The 24,837-nt window shown below is 37.9% G+C and overlaps 1 protein-coding gene across 3 annotated transcripts; it reads right to left on the bottom strand.

Moving 5' to 3' along the window:
- Positions 1–2,612: 2,612 nt before the first annotated feature.
- Positions 2,613–24,837, bottom strand: LOC128205558 (nuclear receptor ROR-alpha B-like). 3 transcript variants are annotated; one of them, XM_052907289.1, is made up of 11 exons: positions 24,743–24,837; positions 22,957–23,957; positions 15,367–15,410; positions 13,503–13,612; positions 10,060–10,347; positions 9,669–9,841; positions 9,293–9,397; positions 8,437–8,521; positions 7,505–7,648; positions 4,957–5,193; positions 2,613–3,810 (listed from the first exon to the last, which is right to left on the bottom strand). In XM_052907289.1, the coding sequence occupies exons 2-11, from the start codon at positions 23,950–23,952 to the stop codon at positions 3,566–3,568; spliced, it is 2,427 nt and encodes an 808-aa protein (XP_052763249.1). In that variant the 5' UTR covers positions 23,953–23,957; positions 24,743–24,837; the 3' UTR covers positions 2,613–3,565. The 3 variants fall into 3 exon arrangements, with proteins under 3 accessions (XP_052763249.1, XP_052763250.1, XP_052763248.1); XM_052907290.1 differs by having other exon boundaries at positions 22,957–23,954; positions 24,743–24,824; XM_052907288.1 differs by lacking the exon at positions 24,743–24,837 and adding an exon at positions 24,239–24,355.

Raw genomic sequence — 24,837 nt, forward strand, 5'->3', positions numbered from 1 at the left:
TGTGGAATTATAGCCTGTAGTGTGGGGATCATTTTGTCCAATTTTACCTGGATCTGGGCTGGAGGCCTTTATTTACAGTAAAGTTGGGTTGAGTTGAATTTTAAAGGCAACATATTTGATACATCTTAATGTTTCTTTTTTGTTTCTCTTCCTAACAGCAAGAACACAGTCATGTTAAATCCTAGGGGAGAACTAACGAAACAAAAGTAAAGTAAACTTACGTTTATGAAACTTGGTATATGGATCAAAGGCAATGAGCAAATTATGCATTTTTTCATTCCTTTTGTCTGACAAAAAATGTGAGGGCAACGAACATAGTATGAAAGTGGTCCTGTCCAGAAACATCTAAATCAGCGATGTTTCAAGAACTATGCAAGCTAGTTTAATGAATATTTGAATTTGGTTTGATGGTTATATGCACAAAAATCCACCCAAATTTTAGCTTATTTCAAAAGGGATTAAAAGCTACATTCATGAAACTTTGAATGCGTAAAGAGGGAAATAAGTGATCCCCTTAGTTTACATTTCCAACAGACGGACCAAAAATGTGGTTGCCATGGAAACGGATACAATATGGAGAAGCAATTACATTGTGATTATTAAAAACATTTCTTTGCGCATATGTAATGATAAGGCTTAAAACCGGTCGAGGACTAAATGTATTGCAAGCAATACTCAGTGATTTGTTGCGCTATAGCAACAAGGTGAAGCCTGCATGACAATGCCTCTGAATTGTAAATACCATAGGACAGCCACATAATACACCTTAAAACTTACTATTTTCCTTGCTAGGTTTAATCATTTATGCGGAAATCTGGAAGAATATTATACAATTCTAAACTATGATTTTGTGCCTTTTTTACAATTGCATTTGTTTTGATCATTAACATTTGTGATTTCATAATATTGATCTCTTCATAATTACTGACTTTCAATGTCAATTGTTCGAAACTATCAAGCCTAGTTCAGAACTTCTTGGAGAGTATGGTACAAGCAAAAGTGGGTTTCATAACCTAAACACACAATTGCTTTCTGTATTAAACCCTAAAGAAGAAAGGATTTCACACAAGGATCATGTCGGACTGGTGTTTGTGGAAGGATTTCACACAAGGATCATGTCGGACTGTTGTTTGTGGAAGGATTTTACACAAGGATCATGTCAGACTGGTGTTTGTGGAAGGATTTTACACAAGGATCTTGTCGGACTTGTGTTTGTGGAAGGATTTCACACAAGGATCATGTCGGACTGTTATTTGTGGAAGGATTTCACACAAGGATCATGTCAGACTGTTGTTTGTGGAAGGATTTTACACAAGGATCATGTCAGACTGGTGTTTGTGGAAGGATTTTACACAAGAATCTTGTCGGACTGGTGTTTGTGGAAGGATTTCACACAAGGATCATGTCGGACTGTTGTTTGTGGAAGGATTTTACACAAGGATCATGTCAGACTGGTGTTTGTGGAAGGATTTTACACAAGGATCTTGTCGGACTTGTGTTTGTGAAAGGATTTCACACAAGGGACATGTCGGACTGGTGTTTGTGGAAGGATTTCACACAAGGGACATGTCGGACTGGTGTTTGTGGAAGGATTTCACACAAGGGACATGTCGGACTGGTGTTTGTGGAAGGATTTCACACAAGGATCATGTCGGACTGGTGTTTGTGGAAGGATTTTACACAAGGATCCTGCCGGACTGGTGTTTGTGGAAGGATTTCACAAAAGGGACATGTCGGACTGGTGTTTGTGGAAGGATTTTACACAAGGATCCTGCCGGACTGGTGTTTGTGGAAGGATTTCACACAAGGAAATCATAGTAAAAATTTCTGTAGTTTTAAAAGTTAAAAAAAGTTGGTCAAAAGGTCAAAGTCAAGGGCATCCTAGGACAACATTGATCAATTTGAACAAACATTCACAATCAATTGTGCTGAGATGGGTGCACGAACACACAAAAAGATTTTCAAACCTTTCCAAATTTATGTTTACCAAACCTGTGAACCCTGGGTGTGGCCAGTAATGACACCAGGTGCATAACTTAAACATTCACAACCAATTTTGTTAAGAGGAATGCGCAAACTACAGAACTTAAAGCTAAAAAATGGCCTTTGGGCTTTTAACAAGAACAAGGCAGAGTAATTCACAAAATCAACTGCAGAAGCAAAAAGCAAATTGTCTCTCAAAATCCTAGACTTGCAAATTGTCTCCTTTAACTCTAGACTTGAATTTACATGTACATGTAAACTTGGCTAAAAATAGAATTCGCTCATGCAGACCTGGCTAAAAATAGAAAGCATTTCTTTAAAACTTTCATGGCCCATAATCTAGGCATTCATGGGCAGATCTGGCTGGTTTTCGAAAGGAACCGAGCTCTAATGGATATCTAGATACTGTACAAGTTTCATCGAGATACAATCAAAACTGAAGACTGTATCGTGTTCACAAGCAATTGTTTACAGACGCACAGACGCACGGATGCACATACTACGTACACATTACCATCGCATAAGCTCTTCTGGCCTTTGGCCAGTAGAGCTAAAAACCTTGACCATAAGTTTAAGTTGATCATCTCCAAACCAACAAATTTGGCAATAAGACAAACACAAAACAAATATTACAGTAATTGCTAATTTAATAGTAAAATACAAAAACATAATCATTCAAACAAATCTGAAATTCAAAAGCATTTTACAGCTGCCATCTTAATATTATGCATTTTTATGAGTATCAGTTTAAACAAAATATGAGGCACAGCAATTTCAGTATTTCACCTAATCTGGTTGTCCCCTTTTTCACCCTCCTCTGAATGTCCCCAAAAAAACTACTGTAATTAAATTAGAAATATTCAATCAAACTTTTAAAGATGCACTCTTACTCCCAAATAATATGTACCACAATAAGTACAATTGTTTTAATTTAACGACAATCATGAATACAAATCGAAAACAATGTTTTTTATGAAGTTATTAAAACCATGTTTAAGTGCAGTAAACATGTTTTTTTCTTCCTAATGAGATGATAGTTGATCTCTGTACAACTTTTAGGACAAACCAGTCATTCAATATTTATGTTTTCAGCTATTTAATACATGGTTACAATCTTGTTATCAGTATTTAATAGTTTCCATAAATGCATCATTTAATAAGAAGTTAAGGGTTTATCACTTAAAATTTATGTTTCTTATGCATGTGAATGTATGATTTTAAATAAGCTATTAGATACATGGTTACAATCATGTTATTAGTAATTAATGTTTTCCATAAATGCATTATTTAGTGAGTAGTTACAAGTTTATCACTTAAAATTTGTTTTTTTACGCATGTGTATGTATTGATTTTAAATAAAAGTGTCACTTTTACTAAGCTAACCCTAGTATAGTACATTTTAAACACTGGCTATCCTTTGTATACAAATGAAATAGAATTAGCAAAATAATGAAAATAGTAACTGTTTACTTGAAAATATGACTTGAAAACCAATTGACTTAAACACAAACTTAATAATAGAATAACTTAACGCTAACCAATCACATTACATTGTCTGACCACACTTGATGTTATTCAATAATCAGGTAATAAATTCTCTTAACAATGAGAATTTTTCCTTGAAATGAGGGTTCATATCGTTGAAGACCCCTCTAGTGAACTGAGCGTCGCGTTCTGTCAACGTGCGCAATTCAGTGATAATGTCCACGATCTTGTAGAGCAGGTTTCCCGTCCCTCCGTGGCGAACATTCAACATGTGTTGTAAACACACAAACAGCTTCTCCTGAATGCTTTCCACTTTGGCTCTATCCTTCAACTCACACTGATCTGAAATGAAATGGTATACAATAATTGTATGCACACAAAATTATGCATTTATTATATACACACTACTAAACTGCAGGCAGTGATGAACACAAAAAGAACATTAAACTGTTTTCTACTTAGTGTAATATATAGTGAAGTACAGTTGTATTTCACACTGCTGATGTCACATCATATCTCATCTCATGCTTCTTTAAAGATTTTAATTTCACTCTGCTAGTACCTTGAAAACTGAATTGGCAAAAATCATAACAAGTCAAAATCGAACTTCCAGATAAAAATGCACTACTTATTTAGACTTTTCAGAAGTGAAACCCCTTTTTTCATACATTTATATTTTAAACACTTTTATTTCTAACGAACCCATGTGCAATACTGCATAAAATGCAAGCAATTATTATTATTACATACAAGAAGGCCACTTATATATATATGACCATCACTGTACATGACTATGGTATGACAAATGTTGAAAAAAAATATCATTGATAAAATAAATATATTGATAAAAGGATGAATAAAAGGATGAATATTTGTATAGATTTGTTTGATTCTGTATTATTTATTGTATTTTTTATTATTGTTCATTGCGACCAAATGTTCATTCAATAAATTAATTTAATGATGTTGCCATCATGAAATAATGTCATTATAATGCATTTTTGATATATAACTAGTGTATTACTATCCAAAAATTGTGATGTTACGTCATTAATAAATAACACTGAAAATGAATGCGCTATTTAGCGACACTCTTTGTATTTTTCCGTAATTTTGCTAAGAAGTATATATGCTATAAATATAATCTACATTGGTTTTATAATCATAGCTTGATAGCTTTTTTAAAAAGCCCCTGAAGGGGACATAGTAGTCCCAGAGTTTGTGTGTCTGTCTGTAACTTATTGTGTTTTAGCTGTATTTTACTCAATTTCATTCAAAAATTGAGAAAACTTTATAGAACTGCATGGGGAAATTTTGTTAATTTAACAATGGCTAATTTCACTCTAAAAAAATCAACTGGCCATCAATTCAACAATACCAAATTGGGAATATTTGCCATATTCCCATGACAGCTTTTGTTTAATCATCAATTTTAAACTTCATGTAAAATAATACTTTATCCTATTACTAGAAGCTTCATATATATACCTGGGCACATTGCTACGATGCCCCTTAGAATAGCCTCCTCCTGTAGTGAGAGTCCCAATGCATTCAGCCGAACAGCCATCTTGTATCTTAACTTGATAATGTCTATTGGGAAAAAGCGCTCGAGCTCGCTCAGGTGAAATGTCCGACCCCATGGAGTGACCACTACTTCAGTGGACTTGTTAACGTTGACCAGCATTTGCTTGTAGGCACTTATAACGGTGCTTTCAAATCTGGTAACTAAAATAGATGGATTTTAACTATTAATCATTATTAAAGGAAAAGAAAAACATCTACACATTTATGATAAACACTGTTTTGGGCCACCTAAATCAAGTATTGACCTTCATACAAATACCATGAAATATAATTTGTGATAATAACTACAATTAAGTAAACATGCCACCATTTTAGATACACAAACAGTAAACTCCTGATAAAATGATTATGAATATATTAAAACTCTGGATATAATGAACAAATATTTCTGGCCCGATTTTCAACAGTCTTTATTCAATATTAAAGAAATGAATGTGGTATAACATAGTGATTCTCTGAATATAACGAAACCCCGGAATAAAAGGAATGATTTTTTCTTGCCCAAAAGTGAAAATTGTGCAGTGAAACTTATGTTTATGGCAAACTGTTTTTTTTTACCAAAAACAAAGTGAAAAATGGTGTGTTGTTGTTATTGTTTTATCATTTCACGGAACTACTTAGAGTAATTTAGTATAAAACAAGAGTTGTCACCAGAGTGACAAATACCCCCAAATGCTGAAAACTATTTCTTTGGAAAGAGGCCATCACTCCGAGGTCTTTGTTCACTGCATTTTCACTCATCGGGCTTGACCAAAGTATGTTTTATAATTAAAATTCATCAAGTAAATTTGAAGTTACCCTGCTGACAAGAAAAAATTAACAAATAACTCTGTGATTAACTGAAATAGAGTTATGGTTATTGCACACTGCACTTCCTCTCATTGTACTTCACCATTGTATGAAGATTAATAAATTCCATTGAGTAGTTTACAAGTAATGCTCCAGACAATTCTTATACTTCTGGATGACCTGAAACTGCTACATTGAAACCTTCAAAAAAATTTAGTCTTGTGCTTAACAAGATAGGCTAAAGCATTAACAATGAAGAGTTTCAAGTGGAGGTTTTCATTAGGGCTGTGCTACCTTAATATGTATGAAGGAGTATGGTGCTTGTGCACTGCGCATCCTCACATTGCCATTTATCTATATACCAAGTTTTATTTCAGTCCCATCAGTAGTCTTAAAGTTATGCTCCAGTCAAAGAAAAGTAACAAAGGACAATAACTTTTAAGTAATTATCTTCAATAGAGTTATGGTTCTTGTATTCTGCAATTCCTCTCATTATGTTTTATCATCATATGATGTTTAATTAAATTCCATCCAAAAGTTTTTTAGTTATCAGGACAAGGAAATTTGCAATTGACCGGCCAACTGACGAACTGCATGGTGACTCCAATAAACATTGTACATTAAAAACCTTGTTGGTCAGGGTATTGTAATAAACCTACTTTGTCAAATCAGAAAATTACATGAATTCTTTTTTAAAAATATTGGTGATAATCATGTTATCAGTCAACAATAGCCAAATGTTATTTGATTGGTCAAAATTATTCTAATAATTACTATCAACCAATCAACTAAGCACATGCACCTCTCACAATGGCACCCCTGGTTCGATTCCCAACCTGGGTGCTTGTGAGTTTGGTTAATGGTCAACAAGCCAGACAAAAGGGTTTTCTCCAGGTACTCTGGTTTCCCCCACAACACAAGACTACACTCTCCGCAACATCGTGCCAACGAGAGTCACTTAGTATAAGTTATCATAACTTATTTCAATATCGTTGACAAATATATAATGGTTAAACTAACCAATCAACGCATTTTAATATGCAAACCAGCCTAAAGACAAAAACATTTTATTTAGATGCAAGCACAATCATACAGCTTTTGATCATCTAAATGGTCTTCATAGCATGCACAAACACATGAAAAAATTAACATGGTTATTTAAGGAATGAAAAGTAATTTGCGTGATTGATGTCTTTATCAGGGTAAGAATACAGTTGGGCTGGTTAAAGTGTTAAAGAGTCCAAGGTCTCTACACATACTTTTTCCAGCCCAACTGTGTTCATCTCCCAGATAATGACATTAATAACGCAATCCGTATATTTCTACACCATTAGTTCATAATAGTTCATTTCCAGAATTGTTCAAAAAATGTCAGACATTGTTTCTATGAGGTGGTCATAGTAATACATTGGATTATACAAGTGTGTGCTATTAATTTAGTTTATTTAGCTCAATTGTATAGAGTGCTTACTTAGAACAGCCTCAAGTCCACTTCCAGGGTCAGATTCACTGGTACTGAGTGTCTATGTAACTTAAGAGGCAGCGAGTAAGTTCCCTGACTGGGGAGCTACTAATTTGACAAGTATATTTGATATAATCTATTTACTGGCCAATTGATTGATGGTATGTAAACCATCATCATGTTTATTTAATGAAAGTTCACCTTTGATTAATGATGCCTGGTCGTCCAAACACAAATCCTTGAAACCAGGTATGGCTTTTGCAAACGCCACTATGAATGCTATTCTCTTCTGGAAAAATTCCAGAGCAGCTTCAATTTCCCCATGACGGCCATCGATATCAATTCCTGAAAGATAAAAGTTTCCCAAATGTGCTGATTGCATTTTAATATGCTGAGCTTGATCAAGTTAACCAGCGCCTTATTTGAGTTAAACTGCCTGCATATAAAACAACCATGTTATTCTTATTGAGCTTGTTATTGAGTCAACCTTCTCAAGAATTGCTAAGAAATCAGGGCCTGACTTAAAACTGCACTCACACAGATAGACCATTTTTAAAACTCTTTTTTTATTTTTTTGTCTTGGAAAGAACCAATGTTTACGTAAATATTTGTAAACCAATGATAAAACATGGCTGACAAAAGATCAGGTCACAGCTTTTCGTATTTCTGTATTAAAAATTGGCTGGTTCCAAGACAAAAAAAAGTTGTTAAAACATTCAATTTGTGAGAGTGCAGCTTTAAGACGTTTATGAATACCGGCCCTGGTTTGAAGCAAATCCTCCAGATGGTGAAAGAGTAGTTTAGATAACACTACAGTTTTAGTATGCATATCACATATGAGTCTCATATGGACAGAGAGAACCCATTGTTACTACAAAGAAGCTTTTTTTGAGTAACATGCTTGCAAAGAGGTCGACGTAAATAAACTCAACAACCTCCCCACAAAGACTGGGCCAAATATGTTTGATGTTCCGATAGAATCAAAATGGTAGAAAATTAATAAAGCTTACTTGTCTGATTACAAATAACACCATATAAGTTTTATCAGACAAAAATCTTACAACAATCTAACTTCTAGTATGTCTCTGTTATTTAGTTTTCACACATGTGTATTATATTAAACACGAAAGTACCTGTTGCCTTATAAAACTCTGCAAACTCGGCCCGGGAAATTGCTCTCATTTCCCCGAACAGCTGTGTCTTCAATTTGTACTTCTCCTGAAATAACAAAAAACACACTCGGTGAACATCATCAATGGAAAGTCGTCTGGACCTAGATAAAATGTCTTATATCCATAAACATTAGGAAGATTATTCAGTTTAGGTGAACAATAAACAAGAGGGCCATGATGGTCCTAGATCGCTTACCTGTAAAACAGTCTAAACTGTTGTGTTAACAAGGTTTTTTCCATATTCTGGCTCTGTGACCTAGTTTTTGACCCCAAATGACCCATATTCAAACTTGACTTAAATTATCAAAACAACCTCTCTGACAAGATTTTGACACCAGATGTCTCATATTAAAACTTGAGCTAGAAATCATTAAAACAACCTTTCTGATAAATTTTCAAGATATTTGGGCTGATAATGTTACCTCTAGAGTTTTTACTAGGTTTTTCTATATTTGGGCTCTGTGACCTAGATTCTGACCACAGATGACCCATATTCGAACTTGAGCAAGAAATCACCGAAAAAAACTTTCTGACAATTTTTCAGGATATTTGGGCTAAAAAATGATACCTCTAGAGTATTAACAAACTGTGGACGACAGACAACAGACGACTGACAACAGACATTCATCAATTCTATTAGCTTACCCTCAGCCTACGGCTAGGTGAGCTAATAAAAATCATCAATCAATTACCTTTGACATACTGACCTCACAAAAAATAGGGGTCACCAGCTGGCATCCTTCTGATGTCACAAACTAAATGGGTCATCAAAGGACACACCCAAATATAACTACAGAGAATTTTTTTATATAGTTACCAGGTACTCAGCCTGCCTCCTCTTGATCTCATCAGCTGATCGTTCTGGGATCACCCCTGTGCTCTGGTGAGCCTCTGTAACTATCTTAACTGTTGTATCAATCTCCTGAAAGGTTTGCAGAATAACATCATATCAAGTGTGTATAGAAAAATCCTTCAAGCAAGAACCGGCAATCCCCATCATGGCCAACTGTTGCTGAACTAACAGAAGTTATATAAACATCACTTCGCTTGATATCAGCATTCTAATAAAGAACTTTCATTGCAAAAGATAAACCCAACATAAACATGGTTGGTAGATGGTTGGTAGTTTTTAAATATGAGTACACATAAACTAAAAATACACTAGACAAAACATACAAGAGAAGCTAACATACTTTCAGTGTCATCCCAGATTTTAGGTAAGATGGAGTATTGGAGATGGATGCCACTGGCCGACCCTGTGATCCTGAGGGTTCTAGGGAGGCGATGGAGGAGGTTGGGCTGAGAGCGTAGTCTGAATCTAGGGCAGACGAGGAGGTGGCAGATGATATAGGGGATGACAGTTCAACTGAAATAAGTGGGTAAGTATTTAACTATGAATAATAATTAATGAGCTTGTCTGTGTCCTAAAAGCAAATACAGATCAGTCATTGTCATATTGTTTATCGCCTTATTTCCAATCATACTAATTGTATTGTAAAGACACTTTCTGCTATTTAATCAATGGACAAGTTGATTTCCATTCTCTCCGTCACTCGTGTATTTTTTAAGCATGCAAATATCTACCGTTGGATAGTGGACTGGTTTGTGAAATCGCCTGGGAAAAAGCGATCTCAATCAAGCTTCTCGCGGCCTGAGTTTCATCTGTGTTGCAACCACTTGGTCCTGGTTGTGGATCTTGGACATTTAAAATGTCTCCTTGGGACTCTTCAGGAGGTTGTGGACTGGTCACAAGGTTCACCGGACTGTTGTCTGCTCCGTCGGCTTGACTGGTTCTTTCTCTGGACTCCAGGCTTTTTACTTGTTTGATATTGCTTGTTTTATGGCTGATTGTATATCTTCCAATTTTGATTGCTGAAATGAATAGTTTAAATTGATTTATATTCTATTTGATTATAACATGACTTCCTTGGTGTATCCATTTCAGTTTATTTGTGTGTTTTTTATATTCAAATTAATATTACAAAATATATTTTGCAGCAAAACATCAGTATGTACTTTTCTTAAAGAGAATGATAATTGATTAGATGGATTTAAAGCTGAACTCTCACAGATCGACTATTCAACAACTTTTTTTTTTTTGTCTTGGAATGAGCATTTTTTGCATAAATATCTGCAAACCAATGATATAAGATTGCTGACAAAAAATCAGATCGTAGATTTTTGTATTTCAGTTCGAAAATTAATCTTGTATGGCTTAAACCGTTACTAAAGGTTTAAGAAACTAGAACTCCGCAAGTCGGATGTGTCGCCTGACGAATTATTTACTTCATTGAATTTGGCCGGGTAGTTTCAGAGGAGATGTTCTTTAAGCAATTGTTGACGGACGGACGACGGACAAAGACCAATCACAATAGCTCACCTTGAGCACTTCGTGCTCTGGTGAGCTAAAAAAGTGTGCAAGGTAAAGTTAAACATGAAAATAAACAAAGGGCAATAACTCTAATATGGAAGCAAGAGATACAGATCTATCTATCTATAAAGTTTTAAGTTGATAACTCTTATAGTTTTCGAGAAAATTTAAGCTTGAAAATTAACAAAGGGCAATAACTCTAAACATATAGATGCAAGAGTTACGGTTTGCGTGCACTGCACTTTCCCTCAATCAGATATACCTACGGAATAAGTTTCTGGTTGATACCTCCTATAGTTTACGAGATATGCCACGGACAAAACCTAAGCATGAAAATTAACAAAGGGCAATAACTCTAAGAATATGACAGCAAGAGTTACAGTTCTTGTGCACTGCGCTTGCCCTTAATAAGATCTATCTAGCTATGAAGTCTCAAGTTGATACCTCTTATATTCTTCAAGATATCCCCGGGACAAAACTTTAAGCATGAAAATTAACAAAGGGCGATAACTCTAAACATATAGATGCAAGAGTTACGGTTTCTGTGCACTGCACTTTCCCTCAATCAGATATACCTACGTAATAAGTTTCAGGTTGATACCTCCTATAGTTTACGAGATATGCCACGGACAAAACCTAAGCAAGAAAATTAACAAAGGGCAATAACTCTAAGAATATGGCAGCAAGTGTAACGGTTCTTGTGCACTGCACTTGCCCTCAATGAGATCTATCTAGCTATGAAGTTTCAAGTTGATACCTCTTATATTCTTCAAGATATAACCCGGACAAAACTTTAAGCATGAAAATTAACAAAGGGCAATAACTTTAAAACTAAGAAAGCAAGAGTAACTGTTATTGTGCACTGCACTTGCCCTCCATGAGTTCTATCTACATATGAAGTTTCAAGTTGATAACTCTTATATTCTACAAGATATGCCCCGGACAAAACTTTAAGCATGAAAAATAACAAAGGGCAATAACTCTAAAAATATGGAAGCAAGAGTAACAGTTGTTGTGCACTGCACTTGCCCTCAACTAGATCTATCTACATATGAAATTTCAAGTTGATACCACTAATAGTTTAGGAGATATACCCCAGACAAGCGAAAATGGGACGCGGACACTGCCGCCGCCACCGACGCCGCCGACAAAAGTAACCCCTATATGTCGTCTTTTCAGGTGACACAAAAAGCATAAAACAATATTTTTTTAACTTCAATATAAAAATCTGCGATCTGATTTTTTGTCAGCAGTCTTATATAACCAGTTTCCATGGATTTGTGGCAAAAGTGGCTCGTTCCAAGACAAAAATAAAAAAATTGTCAAAACGTTTAATCTGTGAGCTTATAAAGAAACCCATGTTAGTTATACATTTACCAAGAAGATGTTATTCATTTCATAAACAAAATTTCATGAACATAGGATAACTAAAAATATGTAAAAATGAGGAACATTTATATTGATTACCTTACATTTTTTATAAAAAAAGGATAATTATGAACACAAAATAATTGGAGTTTGATTTAGATTAGTATTTTTGTGAAAAAACTATAGAAACAACGAACGAATGTAAATCCTTGCTATTCTCATGCTGCTTCATTACATCCTTTATCAATGCAATTTCTTTCTCTTTACTATGTCTAATTAGCATGTATTTTCTGTACCGATTAATTTTTTTTTTTTTTTTAATACTTTGAGTTTGAACCAAAAATGTACAATTTGATCAGGGGAAAGCAGTAATTGCTGTGTGTTTTTCATTGCTGAATATTCCAAAGCTGATATTTTTTAATGTTCAGTCTAAAATTAATATAACTATTTTTAAGAATTGATTCAGTCTTTTCCATAGAGGTTGCATTTTTGAGCACTCCCAGAAAAGATGTTCCAGTGTTTCAATATTTGACAAAGGTCGCACAAACTTCTTTCACTTTTGTACATTTATAAAGGAATTTATTACATGGAATGTTTCGGTGTAAACATTTATATTTAAAACTTCTTATGTTTATGTCATAAGAACATCTTTATGTATTCAGATTTATATTTTCCCATTATTTATCTGCTTTTGGCATAATTGCATTTAAATATAGTTTGTGTACCCGCTTCTGTTTAATTAATACACATGTGCAAGTTAAGGAAGTAGTCTTTGAATATAGAAACTTATGGGGAGGATTAAAATGCTTTAATTTGCTAAATACTGATTTTGAGTCATTCACACAATTTGATTATTGTCGGAAGATTATAAACATCTTCCATGGCGGCTCGTGTAATATAGGTATATTCCAACCCAAGCATAGTTTTTTTTTGCGGAAACAAGGTTTACCGAGTGTAAGATAGGTATGTCCCAACCCGAGCATAGGGTCTTTTGTAGAAACAACGTTAACCGAGTTTCCACTGAACACCCTGCGTGAGGGTTGGGTTGAACCTATCTTACACAAGCGGCCATTGGTAGATGCTTTTTCTCCCATCTCAGTTAAACAAAATAAAGTTGAAATGTATTTTTTCACTGGAACTCTATGTGAGTAGTGAAAATAATTGGCGTATAGATATGTTATAATTTGTGGTTGTCATGGATATGCACACAGTTATTCAAACAGTCATATCGTTATTTAGATTGTTATGAGGAGGGTGTAGCATTTTAGAGTTAGTCTATTATAATTACCGTTTTTGGACATGCCGACAGTGAGGCATCGTTCATAGCGACAGGCTGGGCAGCCGTTTTTGTAGGGACCCTGTTTCCATATTTCCTGCTCGCCATGGCAGCATTTACACCTGAAGTAACAAGAATAATAATTAGTTGTAATGTTTTAGAATTGTTCATATGGGTACCATGGTATTGATAATGGTAACCTAGCAACAACAATCATTTGTTAACATGGAAGTTATTCATCATCAGTGACAACTTTTGCCTAATAAGAATATACCCCGGTAGTATTGATTTTTTCACCCCCAGTCTCCATACATGCCATATCTGAGAGAGGTCTGGATTTTGGTCTGAATTCCAGAGGATTTTGATATTATATTACACCAGGGGATTTTCATGCAGCGAAATTTTGCGCAATATCTACATTTATGATATAAGAATAAATACAGAAACACACTCTAATTACCATAATTGTTGGGCTCATCATGGTCCTTCATGGATTTTCACACTAATAATATAATGGATGCTTTCCACTGTCAACCTTGAGCTAGTTTTAAAAAAAGGGTTTTTTAATTCCAGGGGATATGGATCCCCTGCTGGGTGGATTATTTCCCCGCTGGGGGATATGGCATGTATGAGTTCATGAAAAACAATAAATTTAAGGCAACAAAAACTATGAAATGTATAAGCAATATTTAAGCTACATATTGTATTTGTAAATATAATATTGAATGCAGTACAATAAAAGCCCTAGCAAACATTACACAATACATGTACATACATTTGAAAACTACTAGTGCAAATTATTGAGAACGGATCAAGTAAAAAAAATAATTTCAGAACAAACTTTGTTATTATAGCATATTTCAATACATTTATATTGATGTACTATATAAACAATACAATTGTAACAAAAACACAAACATCAGTGTATAACATTATCTGATATGTATTTTACTGAGTTGTTGCTAAACAGTAAAACCAACTAATGCACCAGTCAATTGTAACCACGCCCCTCCCTAGGTTTGGTGGTATACCGGGGATAGCCAGGGAAATGGGCCGTGTTTTTATCTTTCAGGTGGCCCCGCAGTGCCGGATGATTGCGGTGGTTTTGTCTTCGCTTTAAATATAGCGAGGAGTGGGCCTTACCAAGGGTTGGGTGGAACGAAAGTCGAAGTCCCAGCTTTTCCCCGTACCTGGGGGGGCCGTGGTTACAATTGACTGGTGCATAAGGAAAAGCTATTTTCCTACTCAATTCTGTAAATCTAGATATTTTATGTTCACATATCTCTATTTTCAATGTGTTGGCTGTCATATTTTTGATATTCTATTCACTTATGGGAGTATGTCATATAGTAATTCGCTGAAGGGTATGTCGTATAGTATTCATGTAAAATTTTGACGTATATTAATTCATCAAAAAGTATGATGTATGTTAATTTACAGAAACAGTGAAAAAAAATTTTTTTTTCACTGATAGATTTCTTCAAACCTTGGAACGCAATATAATAATTATACTGGTTAAACAAAGCGTTAAATATAATATATTGATAAGTTGTTAATCAGTATTAAAGCTGCACTCTCACAGATTTACCATTTTTACAACTTTTTTATTTATTGTCTTTGAAAGAGCAAATTAATGACAGAAGATTGCTGACAAAAATTCAGATCGTAGATTTTCATATTTCCATTTGGTTATGACTGTTTTTGAACTTAGATATAAAAATCTGAATTCTATTTTTTTAGCCAGCAGTCTTATTTAACTGGTTTCCATGGATTTTCGCAAAAATTGGCTCGATCCAAGACAAAAAATAAAAAAAGTTGCCAAAATATTCAATCTGTGAGAGTGCAGCTTTAAAAAGATACAAAAGAGAAAACGTACTTGTAGTCCACCTCTTTCTTCTTCAATGTGCGTCGGAAAAATGCCTAAAATAGACAACAACATATAGAATCAATCCTTCTAGATGCACGGCAATGAATTTTAAAACAAAAAGTGCCTTAAAACTGATATCTGTACAAGTTAATACTTTATTGAATTGATATTGACTCAATCTAAAGCATTCATTATTAAAACGGTTTTCATGCCTCATCTGATGTCTCCGAATTTGCTGGGAACAGCTAATAAGATATATGTAAATATATTTTATAACTTAATATATAACTTTTAAGTTTTTTCTCTTAGCTGTATTTAATCATGTCATTTGACATTACTGGACAATGGGATTAATTCAACCTCCATTAATAATTCATTTTAGTATGTTAATAAGTATTAAGTAAAGATTTGTTTCAAAATGGGTTGACCAATCGCTTTGAAACTTTCAGGATGTTTGACATAAATTTCATAATAAATAAATGCATATTCTTGATTGAATATATTTCATGTTGCATAATTTTTGTTTTTATTTTGACCTTGCACGTAAAAAGTACCATCTAAATCAACATTTTGCTAGAAAGTGGGAATTTCAAAATTTATTTTAACAAATTATGAAGTTAAGCTATGAATTGAGAGTTAAGCAGATAACATATTTTATATCTTATATAAACAAAAGCATTTTTGAACATTGAAATATAAACAAACTTGGTTCTAAAGGTTAAAACACACACAAACTAAATTTAAACTCCTTATGCTACTTATTTTGACACTAAGTCTGGCTCATCGCTTTAGGTGGGATTAAAACTCTGTAATCTTTAGTCATTTTTTTTTTTTTGATAATATTAAAAATAAATTAATCATTTGACTTTCATGCCATTTAAAGTGCAAGTATGACCATTTGTTTCGTATCTGCCCAAAACACTGATGATGAATGATATTGGGGTACCCAGGAAGGAGTTTAATATAGTCACCTCTGTGTCAGACCCATTTTACAGGGTATAAAGGGGGGGGGGGGCGGGTACCCACAGAGGTGTTGAGTTTAATATAGTCACCTCTGTGTCAGACCCATTTTACAGGGTATAAAGGGGGGGGGGGGGGGGCGGGTACCCACAGAGGTGTTGAGTTTAATAAAGTCATCTCTGTGTCAGACCCATTTTACAGGATATAATGGGGGGGGGGGGGGGGGTAGCCAAAGAGGTGTTGAGTTTAATAAAGTCATCTCTGTGTCAGACCCATTTTACAGGGTATAAAGGGGGGGGGGGTACCCACAGAGGTGTTGAGTTTAATATAGTCACTTCTGTGTCAGACCCATTTTACAGGGTATAAGGGGGATCTACCCACAGAGGTGTTGAGTTTAATATAGTCATCTCTGTGTCAGACCCATTTTACAGGGTATAAGGGGGATCTACCCACAGAGGTGTTGAGTTTAATATAGTCATCTCTGTGTCAGACCCATTTTACAGGGTATAAAGGGGGGGGGGGTACCCACAGAGGTGTTGAGTTTAATATAGTCATCTCTGTGTCAGACCCATTTTACAGGGTATAAAGGGGGAGGGTACCCACAGAGGTGTTGAGTTTAATAAAGTCATCTCTGTGTCAGACCCATTTTACAGGGTATAAGGGGGATCTACCCACAAAGGTGTTGAGTTTAATAAAGTCATCTCTGTGTCAGACCCATTTTACAGGGTATAAGGGGGATCTACCCACAAAGGTGTTGAGTTTAATAAAGTCACCTCTGTGTCAGACCCATTTTACAGGGTATAAAGGGGGGGGGGTACCCACAAAGGTGTTGAGTTTAATAAAGTCATCTCTGTGTCAGACCCATTTTACAGGGTATAAGGGGGATCTACCCACAGAGGTGTTGAGTTGAATATAGTCATCTCTGTGTCAGACCCATTTTACAGGGTATAAAGGGGGGGGGGGTACCCACAGAGGTGTTGAGTTTAATATAGTCACCTCTGTGTCAGACCCATTTTACAGGGTATAAGGGGGATCTACCCACAAAGGTGTTGAGTTTAATATAGTCATCTCTGTGTCAGACCCATTTTACAGGGTATAAGGGGGGGGGGGGGTGTACCCACAAAGGTGTTGAGTTTAATATAGTCATCTCTGTGTCAGACCCATTTTACAGGGTATAAGGGGGATCTACCCACAGAGGTGTTGAGTTTAATATAGTCATCTCTGTGTCAGACACATTTTACAGGGTATAAGGGGGATCTACCCACAGAGGTGTTGAGTTTAATATAGTCATCTCTGTGTCAGACCCATTTTACAGGGTATAAGGGTGGGGGTACCCACAGAGGTGTTGAGTTTAATATAGTCATCTCTGTGTCAGACCCATTTTACAGGGTATAAAGGGGGGAGGGGGGTACCCACAGAGGTGTTGAGTTTAATATAGTCACCTCTGTGTCAGGCCCATTTTACAGGGTATAAAGGGGGGGGGTAGCCACAGAGGTGTTGAGTTTAATATAGTCACCTCTGTGTCAGACCCATTTTACAGGGTATAAGGGGGGGGGGGTACCCACAGAGGTGTTGAGTTTAATATAGTCATCTCTGTGCCAGACCCATTTTACAGGGTATAAGGGGGGGGGGGGTACCCACAGAGGTGTTGAGTTTAATATAGTCATCTCTGTGTCAGACCCATTTTACAGGGTATAAAGGGGGGAGGGGGGTACCCACAGAGGTGTTGAGTTTAATATAGTCACCTCTGTGTCAGACCCATTTTACAGGGTATAAAGGGGAGGTAGGGGTACCCACAGAGGTGTTGAGTTTAATATAGTCACCTCTGTGTCAGACCCATTTTACAGGGTATAAAGGGGGGGGAGGGGTACCCACAGAGGTGTTGAGTTTAATATAGTCATCTCTGTGCCAGACCCATTTTACAGGGTATAAAGGGGGGGGGGGGTGTACCCACAGAGGTGTTGAGTTTAATATAGTCACCTCTGTGTCAGACCCATTTTACAGGGTATAAAGGGGGGGAGGGGTACCCACAGAGGTGTTGAGTTTAATATAGTCATCTCTGTGCCAGACCCATTTTACAGGGTATAAAGGGGGGGGGTGTACCCACAGAGGTGTTGAGTTTAATATAGTCACCTCTGTGTCAGATCCATTTTACAGGGTATAAGGGGGATCTACCCACAGAGGTGTTGAGTTTAATATAGTCACCTCTGTGCCAGACCCATTTTACAGGGTATAAAGGGGGGGGGGGGTGTACCCACAGAGGTGTTGAGTTTAATATAGTCACCTCTGTGTCAGACCCATTTTACAGGGTATAAGGGGGATCTACCCACAGAGGTGTTGAGTTGAATATAGTCACCTCTGTGTCAGACCCATTTTACAGGGTATAAAGGGGAGGTAGGGGTACCCACAGAGGTGTTGAGTTTAATATAGTCACCTCTGTGTCAGACACAATTTACAGGGTATAAAGGGGGATACCCACAGAGGTGTTGAGTTTAATATAGTCACCTCTGTGTCAGACCCATTTTACAGGGTATAAAGGGGGGGGGAGGGGTACCCACAGAGGTGTTGAGTTTAATATAGTCACCTCTGTGTCAGACCCATTTTACAGGATATAAGGGGGGGGGGGTACCCACAGAGGTGTTGAGTTTAATATAGTCATCTCTGTGTCAGACCCATTTTACAGGGTTTAAAGGGGGGGGGGGTGCCCACAGAGGTGTTGAGTTTAATAAAGTCACCTCTGTGTCAGACCCATTTTACAGGATATAAGGGGGGGGGGGGGTACCCACAGAGGTGTTGAGTTTAATATAGTCATCTCTGTGTCAGACCCATTTTACACGGTTTAAAGGGGGGAGGGGTACCCACAGAGGTGTTGAGTTTAATAAAGTCACCTCTGTGTCAGACCCATTTTACAGGATATAAGGGGGGGGGGTACCCACAGAGGTGTTGAGTTTAATATAGTCATCTCTGTGTCAGACCCATTTTACAGGGTTTAAAGGGGGGGGGGGGTGCCCACAGAGGTGTTGAGTTTAATAAAGTCATCTCTGTGTCAGACCCATTTTACAGGATATAAAGGGGGGAGGTACCCACAGAGGTGTTGAGTTTAATAAAGTCACCTCTGTGTCAGACCCATTTTACAGGATATAAGGGGGGGGGGTACCCACAGAGGTGTTGAGTTTAATATAGTCACCTCTGTGTCAGACCCATTTTACAGGGTATAAAGGGGGGGGGGGGGGGTACCCACAGAGGTGTTGAATGTAATATAGTCACCTCTGTGTCAGACCCATTTTACAGGATATAAGGGGGGGGGGGGGTACCCACAGAGGTGTTGAGTTTAATATAGTCACCTCTGTGTCAGACCCATTTTACAGGGTATAAAGGGGGGGGAGGGTACCCACAGAGGTGTTGAGTTTAATATAGTCACCTCTGTGTCAGACCCATTTTACAGGGTATAAAGGGGGGGGGGGCGGGTACCCACAGAGGTGTTGAGTTTAATATAGTCACCTCTGTGTCAGACCCATTTTACAGGATATAAGGGGGGGGTGTACCCACAGAGGTGTTGAGTTTAATATAGTCACCTCTGTGTCAGGCCCATTTTACAGGGTATAAAGGGGGAGGGTACCCACAGAGGTGTTGAGTTTAATATAGTCACCTCTGTGTCAGACCCATTTTACAGGGTATAAAGGGGGGAGGTACCCAAAGAGGTGTTGAGTTTAATATAGTCACCTCTGTGTCAGACCCATTTTACAGGGTATTAATGGGGAGGGGGATACCCACAGAGGTGTTGAGTTTAATATAGTCACCTCTGTGTCAGGCCCATTTTACAGGGTATAAAGGGGGGGGGGTACCCACAGAGGTGTTGAGTTTAATATAGTCACCTCTGTGTCAGGCCCATTTTACAGGGTATAAAGGGGGAGGGTACCCACAGAGGTGTTGAGTTTAATATAGTCACCTCTGTGTCAGACCCATTTTACAGGGTATAAAGGGGGGGGGGGTACCCACAGAGGTGTTGAGTTTAATATAGTCACCTCTGTGTCAGACCCATTTTACAGGGTATAAAGGGGGGGGGGGTACCCACAGAGGTGTTGAGTTTAATATAGTCACCTCTGTGTCAGACCCATTTTACAGGATATAAGGGGTGGGGGGGGGGGTGTACCCACAGAGGTGTTGAGTTTAATATAGTCACCTCTGTGTCAGACCCATTTTACAGGGTATAAAGGGGGGGGGGGGGTACCCACAGAGGTGTTGAGTTTAATATAGTCACCTCTGTGTCAGACCCATTTTACAGGGTATAAAGGGGGGGGGGATACCCACAGTGGTGTTGAGTTTAATATAGTCACCTCTGTGTCAGACCCATTTTACAGGGTATAAAGGGGGGGGGGTACCCACAGAGGTGTTGAGTTTAATATAGTCACCTCTGTGTCAGACCCATTTTACAGGATATAAGGGGGGGGGGGGTGTACCCACAGAGGTGTTGAGTTTAATATAGTCACCTCTGTGTCAGACCCATTTTACAGGATATAAGGGGGGGCGGTGTACCCACAGAGGTGTTGAGTTTAATATAGTCACCTCTGTGTCAGGCCCATTTTACAGGGTATAAAGGGGGAGGGTACCCACAGAGGTGTTGAGTTTAATATAGTCACCTCTGTGTCAGACCCATTTTACAGGGTATAAAGGGGGGGGGGGTGTACCCACAGAGGTGTTGAGTTTAATATAGTCATCTCTGTGTCAGACCCATTTTACAGGGTATAAAGGGGGGGGGGGGTACCCACAGAGGTGTTGAGTTTAATATAGTCACCTCTGTGTCAGACCCATTTTACAGGGTATAAAGGGGGGGGGGGTACCCACAGAGGTGTTGAGTTTAATATAGTCACCTCTGTGTCAGACCCATTTTACAGGGTATAAAGGGGGGGGGATACCCACAGAGGTGTTGAGTTTAATATAGTCACCTCTGTGTCAGACCCATTTTACAGGGTATAAAGGGGGGGGGGTACCCACAGAGGTGTTGAGTTTAATATAGTCACCTCTGTGTCAGACCCATTTTACAGGATATTAGGGGTGGGGGGGTGTACCCACAGAGGTGTTGAGTTTAATATAGTCACCTCTGTGTCAGACCCATTTTACAGGGTATAAAGGGGGGAGGGGGTACCCACAGAGGTGTTGAATGTAATATAGTCACCTCTGTGTCAGACCCATTTTACAGGGTATAAGGGGGAGGGGTACCCACAGAGGTGTTGAATGTAATATAGTCACCTCTGTGTCAGACCCATTTTACAGGGTATAAAGGGGGGGGGTACCCACAGAGGTGTTGAGTTTAATATAGTCACCTCTGTGTCAGACCCATTTTACAGGATATAAGGGGTGGGGGGGGGGAGGTACCCACAGAGGTGTTGAGTTTAATATAGTCACCTCTGTGTCAGACCCATTTTACAGGGTATAAAGGGGGGGGGTACCCACAGAGGTGTTGAGTTTAATATAGTCACCTCTGTGTCAGACCCATTTTACAGGATATAAGGGGGGGGGGTGTACCCACAAAGGTGTTGAGTTTAATATAGTCACCTCTGTGCCAGACCCATTTTACAGGGTATAAAGGGGGGAGGTACCCAAAGAGGTGTTGAGTTTAATATAGTCACTTCTGTGTCAGACCCATTTTACAGGGTATAAAGGGGGATCTACCCACAGAGGTGTTGAGTTTAATATAGTCATCTCTGTGTCAGACCCATTTTACAGGGTATAAGGGGGGAGGGGGGTACCCACAGAGGTGTTGAGTTTAATATAGTCACCTCTGTGTCAGACCCATTTTACAGGGTATAAAGGGGGGGGGGAGGTACCCACAGAGGTGTTGAGTTTAATATAGTCACTTCTGTGTCAGACCCATTTTACAGGGTATAAAGGGAGGTACCCACAGAGGTGTTGAGTTTAATATAGTCACCTCTGTGTCAGACACAATTTACAGGGTATAAAGGGGGGTACCCACAGAGGTGTTGAGTTTAATATAGTCACTTCTGTGTCAGACCCATTTTACAGGGTATAAAGGGGGGTACCCACAGAGGTGTTGAGTTTAATATAGTCACCTCTGTGTCAGACACAATTTACAGGGTATAAAGGGGGATACCCACAGAGGTGTTGAGTTTAATATAGTCACCTCTGTGTCAGACCCATTTTACAGGGTATAAAGGGGGGAGGTACCCACAGAGGTGTTGAGTTTAATATAGTCACCTCTGTGTCAGACCCATTTTACAGGGTATAAGGGGGGGGGGTACCCACAGAGGTGTTGAGTTTAATATAGTCACCTCTGTGTCAGACCCAATTTACAGGGTAAAAAGAGGGGTACCCACAGAGGTATTGAGTTTAATATTGTCACCTTTGTGTCAGTCCCATTTGACGGGGTATGGGGGGTACCCAGGGAGGTGTTAAGGTTAATAAAGTCACCACTATGTCAAACCCAGTTGACAGGGAATGGGGGATACTAAGGGAGATGTTGAGCTTATTATCCCAACCGATAGGTTTGACTCATTCAGTGGGGGATTGGGGATACCCGGGGAACAGTTGAGTCTTTTATCATAATCTTTGGTGTACTACCCCCACTACCCCTCTTTTTATAATGAAACCTGTAAATATTAACTCTAAATGATCACTTACCTTGCATGGTTCACAAGTGTTTGTGCCGTAATGATAGCCTGACGATTTTTCACCACACACTTTACACGGGGGCAGTATCGCCTCAGGAGGTGGGGCCGGATTCTTCTCCCGTCTTCGTCGTTTCTTTTCTCTAGGCTTCATTTTTGAACTATCGTCTTCCCCAGTAGGCTGTCCTGATAACTGTGGTAGTGATGAACTGGACAAGTGTTGATGAGAAATATCACTATCTGCCTGGTTTGTTGCTGGAATGTCACGGTTGTGATCGATGATGAGATCTAATGCCTGGTCTATATCATGCTCTGAAGTTGTGGTTTCCATAATACTGATACATGTAGGTTCACTGGAATGTATTTCAGTTTCTCCCATTACAAAGACAGCCTCTTGAGGCTCACTATCCATGTAAGAAGGCTCAGTAAGTGGACTGTGTGTGTTTTGTCCAGCAGATAAAGAATGGTAGTCATGTCCAGTGGTATAAACCACGTGATTTTCACCTTGCGTGTAAGTGTTTGATTCTTGTGGCACATTTGTATTAACACTGAAACTGCCATAAGAATTTTGACCCATGTTTAACAAATCTGAGCTATTTTCGTATTGTACTCCTTTAACATCACTTGTAGCCATGGTAACAGAAGGTGCTTCTAGGGTGTAGAAGTTGGGATTATCCAATTCATGGCCTGAGTTTGCCGTGCTTCCGTGTTCAACTATGAACCTATGTATGTCATCATCTGAAGTCACTACTCCTTCTTGTGTTCCTATCAATGTGGTCATACAACCTCCAAAGTCAGATGCCTTACTCACTGTCTCAACTCCAATATCTGTGCATCTTTCAGAGCCACCTTCTTTACCATCGGTGTATTTGAGCTGAGAGGACGGACAATTGACCAGCTTTTGCCCCAGTGATGTATTCTTGACATCAACATGTGTGTCCTTCGTGACAGGCAGTGGTGAAACTCGGCTCAAAGTCTCCTCTAGAAAATTAGATAACGATGCATCCATGTCTTCTGCAAAAATAAAAATCTTTATATATTCATTTAATGAAACTAAAACTTTATATTTCAAGAATAACTATTGCACATATTCAACATATTAACTGAAACACTATGTGGTCAGTTAAGATATGCCAATTTGCCAATAAGTTGGAAGTTGTCCTATTTAAATATCATACATAACTGAATATTACAAAAAAAGACAACACACAGCTACTGTTCCCGTCTTATGTGACATCAAAACAGGAAGGCATAGAAATTAACCATTTACAGATGAAGATCCCTATAAGGCCTACCAAAACTGAAGCTGGGATAATCCATGATGCATTAACTATTCAATGTTTTGGTACAGTTTGTATATGTGTTTAACAATTTGTATGATGTTTATAATACCATGTACATGTACATAGATAGCAATATACTAATTGTGCATAGAGGAGAATGCAAAGATAGACATTATTTCATAATCTTATTGTCTTATAAATATAATGCAATACATTCATGTATTTTAAAGTTAAAAACTGGAACACATAAATGCATGAACCATGGATACAAATACTCAATGAGTCAGTGGATACTGTGCAAGCAGTGCGTAGGAGTGCATTCACCATTATCAGAAATGCCGTGTTGGGGATTGGCTGCTAGGTACAATACAGGTACAATTTACAATTTACTCATCTATAAGCACTTTCTTTTATGCCGTATGTATACATACGCAATGAGTAATCAAAACATACAACGCTTGACAAATAAAAGCGTCAAGAATGATGAAGACATATCAAAAATTTAATTTACTTTACCTTCAAATAATCAGTTGTATGTTGACGTTCTGACTTTTAACCTTGTAATATAGGGGTACGTAATATAGGTGCGTCATTGTTCACGTGACTTATTG

The sequence above is a fragment of the Mya arenaria genome, chromosome 10 (genome assembly GCF_026914265.1).
Source record: "Mya arenaria isolate MELC-2E11 chromosome 10, ASM2691426v1".
Classification (NCBI taxonomy): domain Eukaryota; kingdom Metazoa; phylum Mollusca; class Bivalvia; order Myida; family Myidae; genus Mya; species Mya arenaria.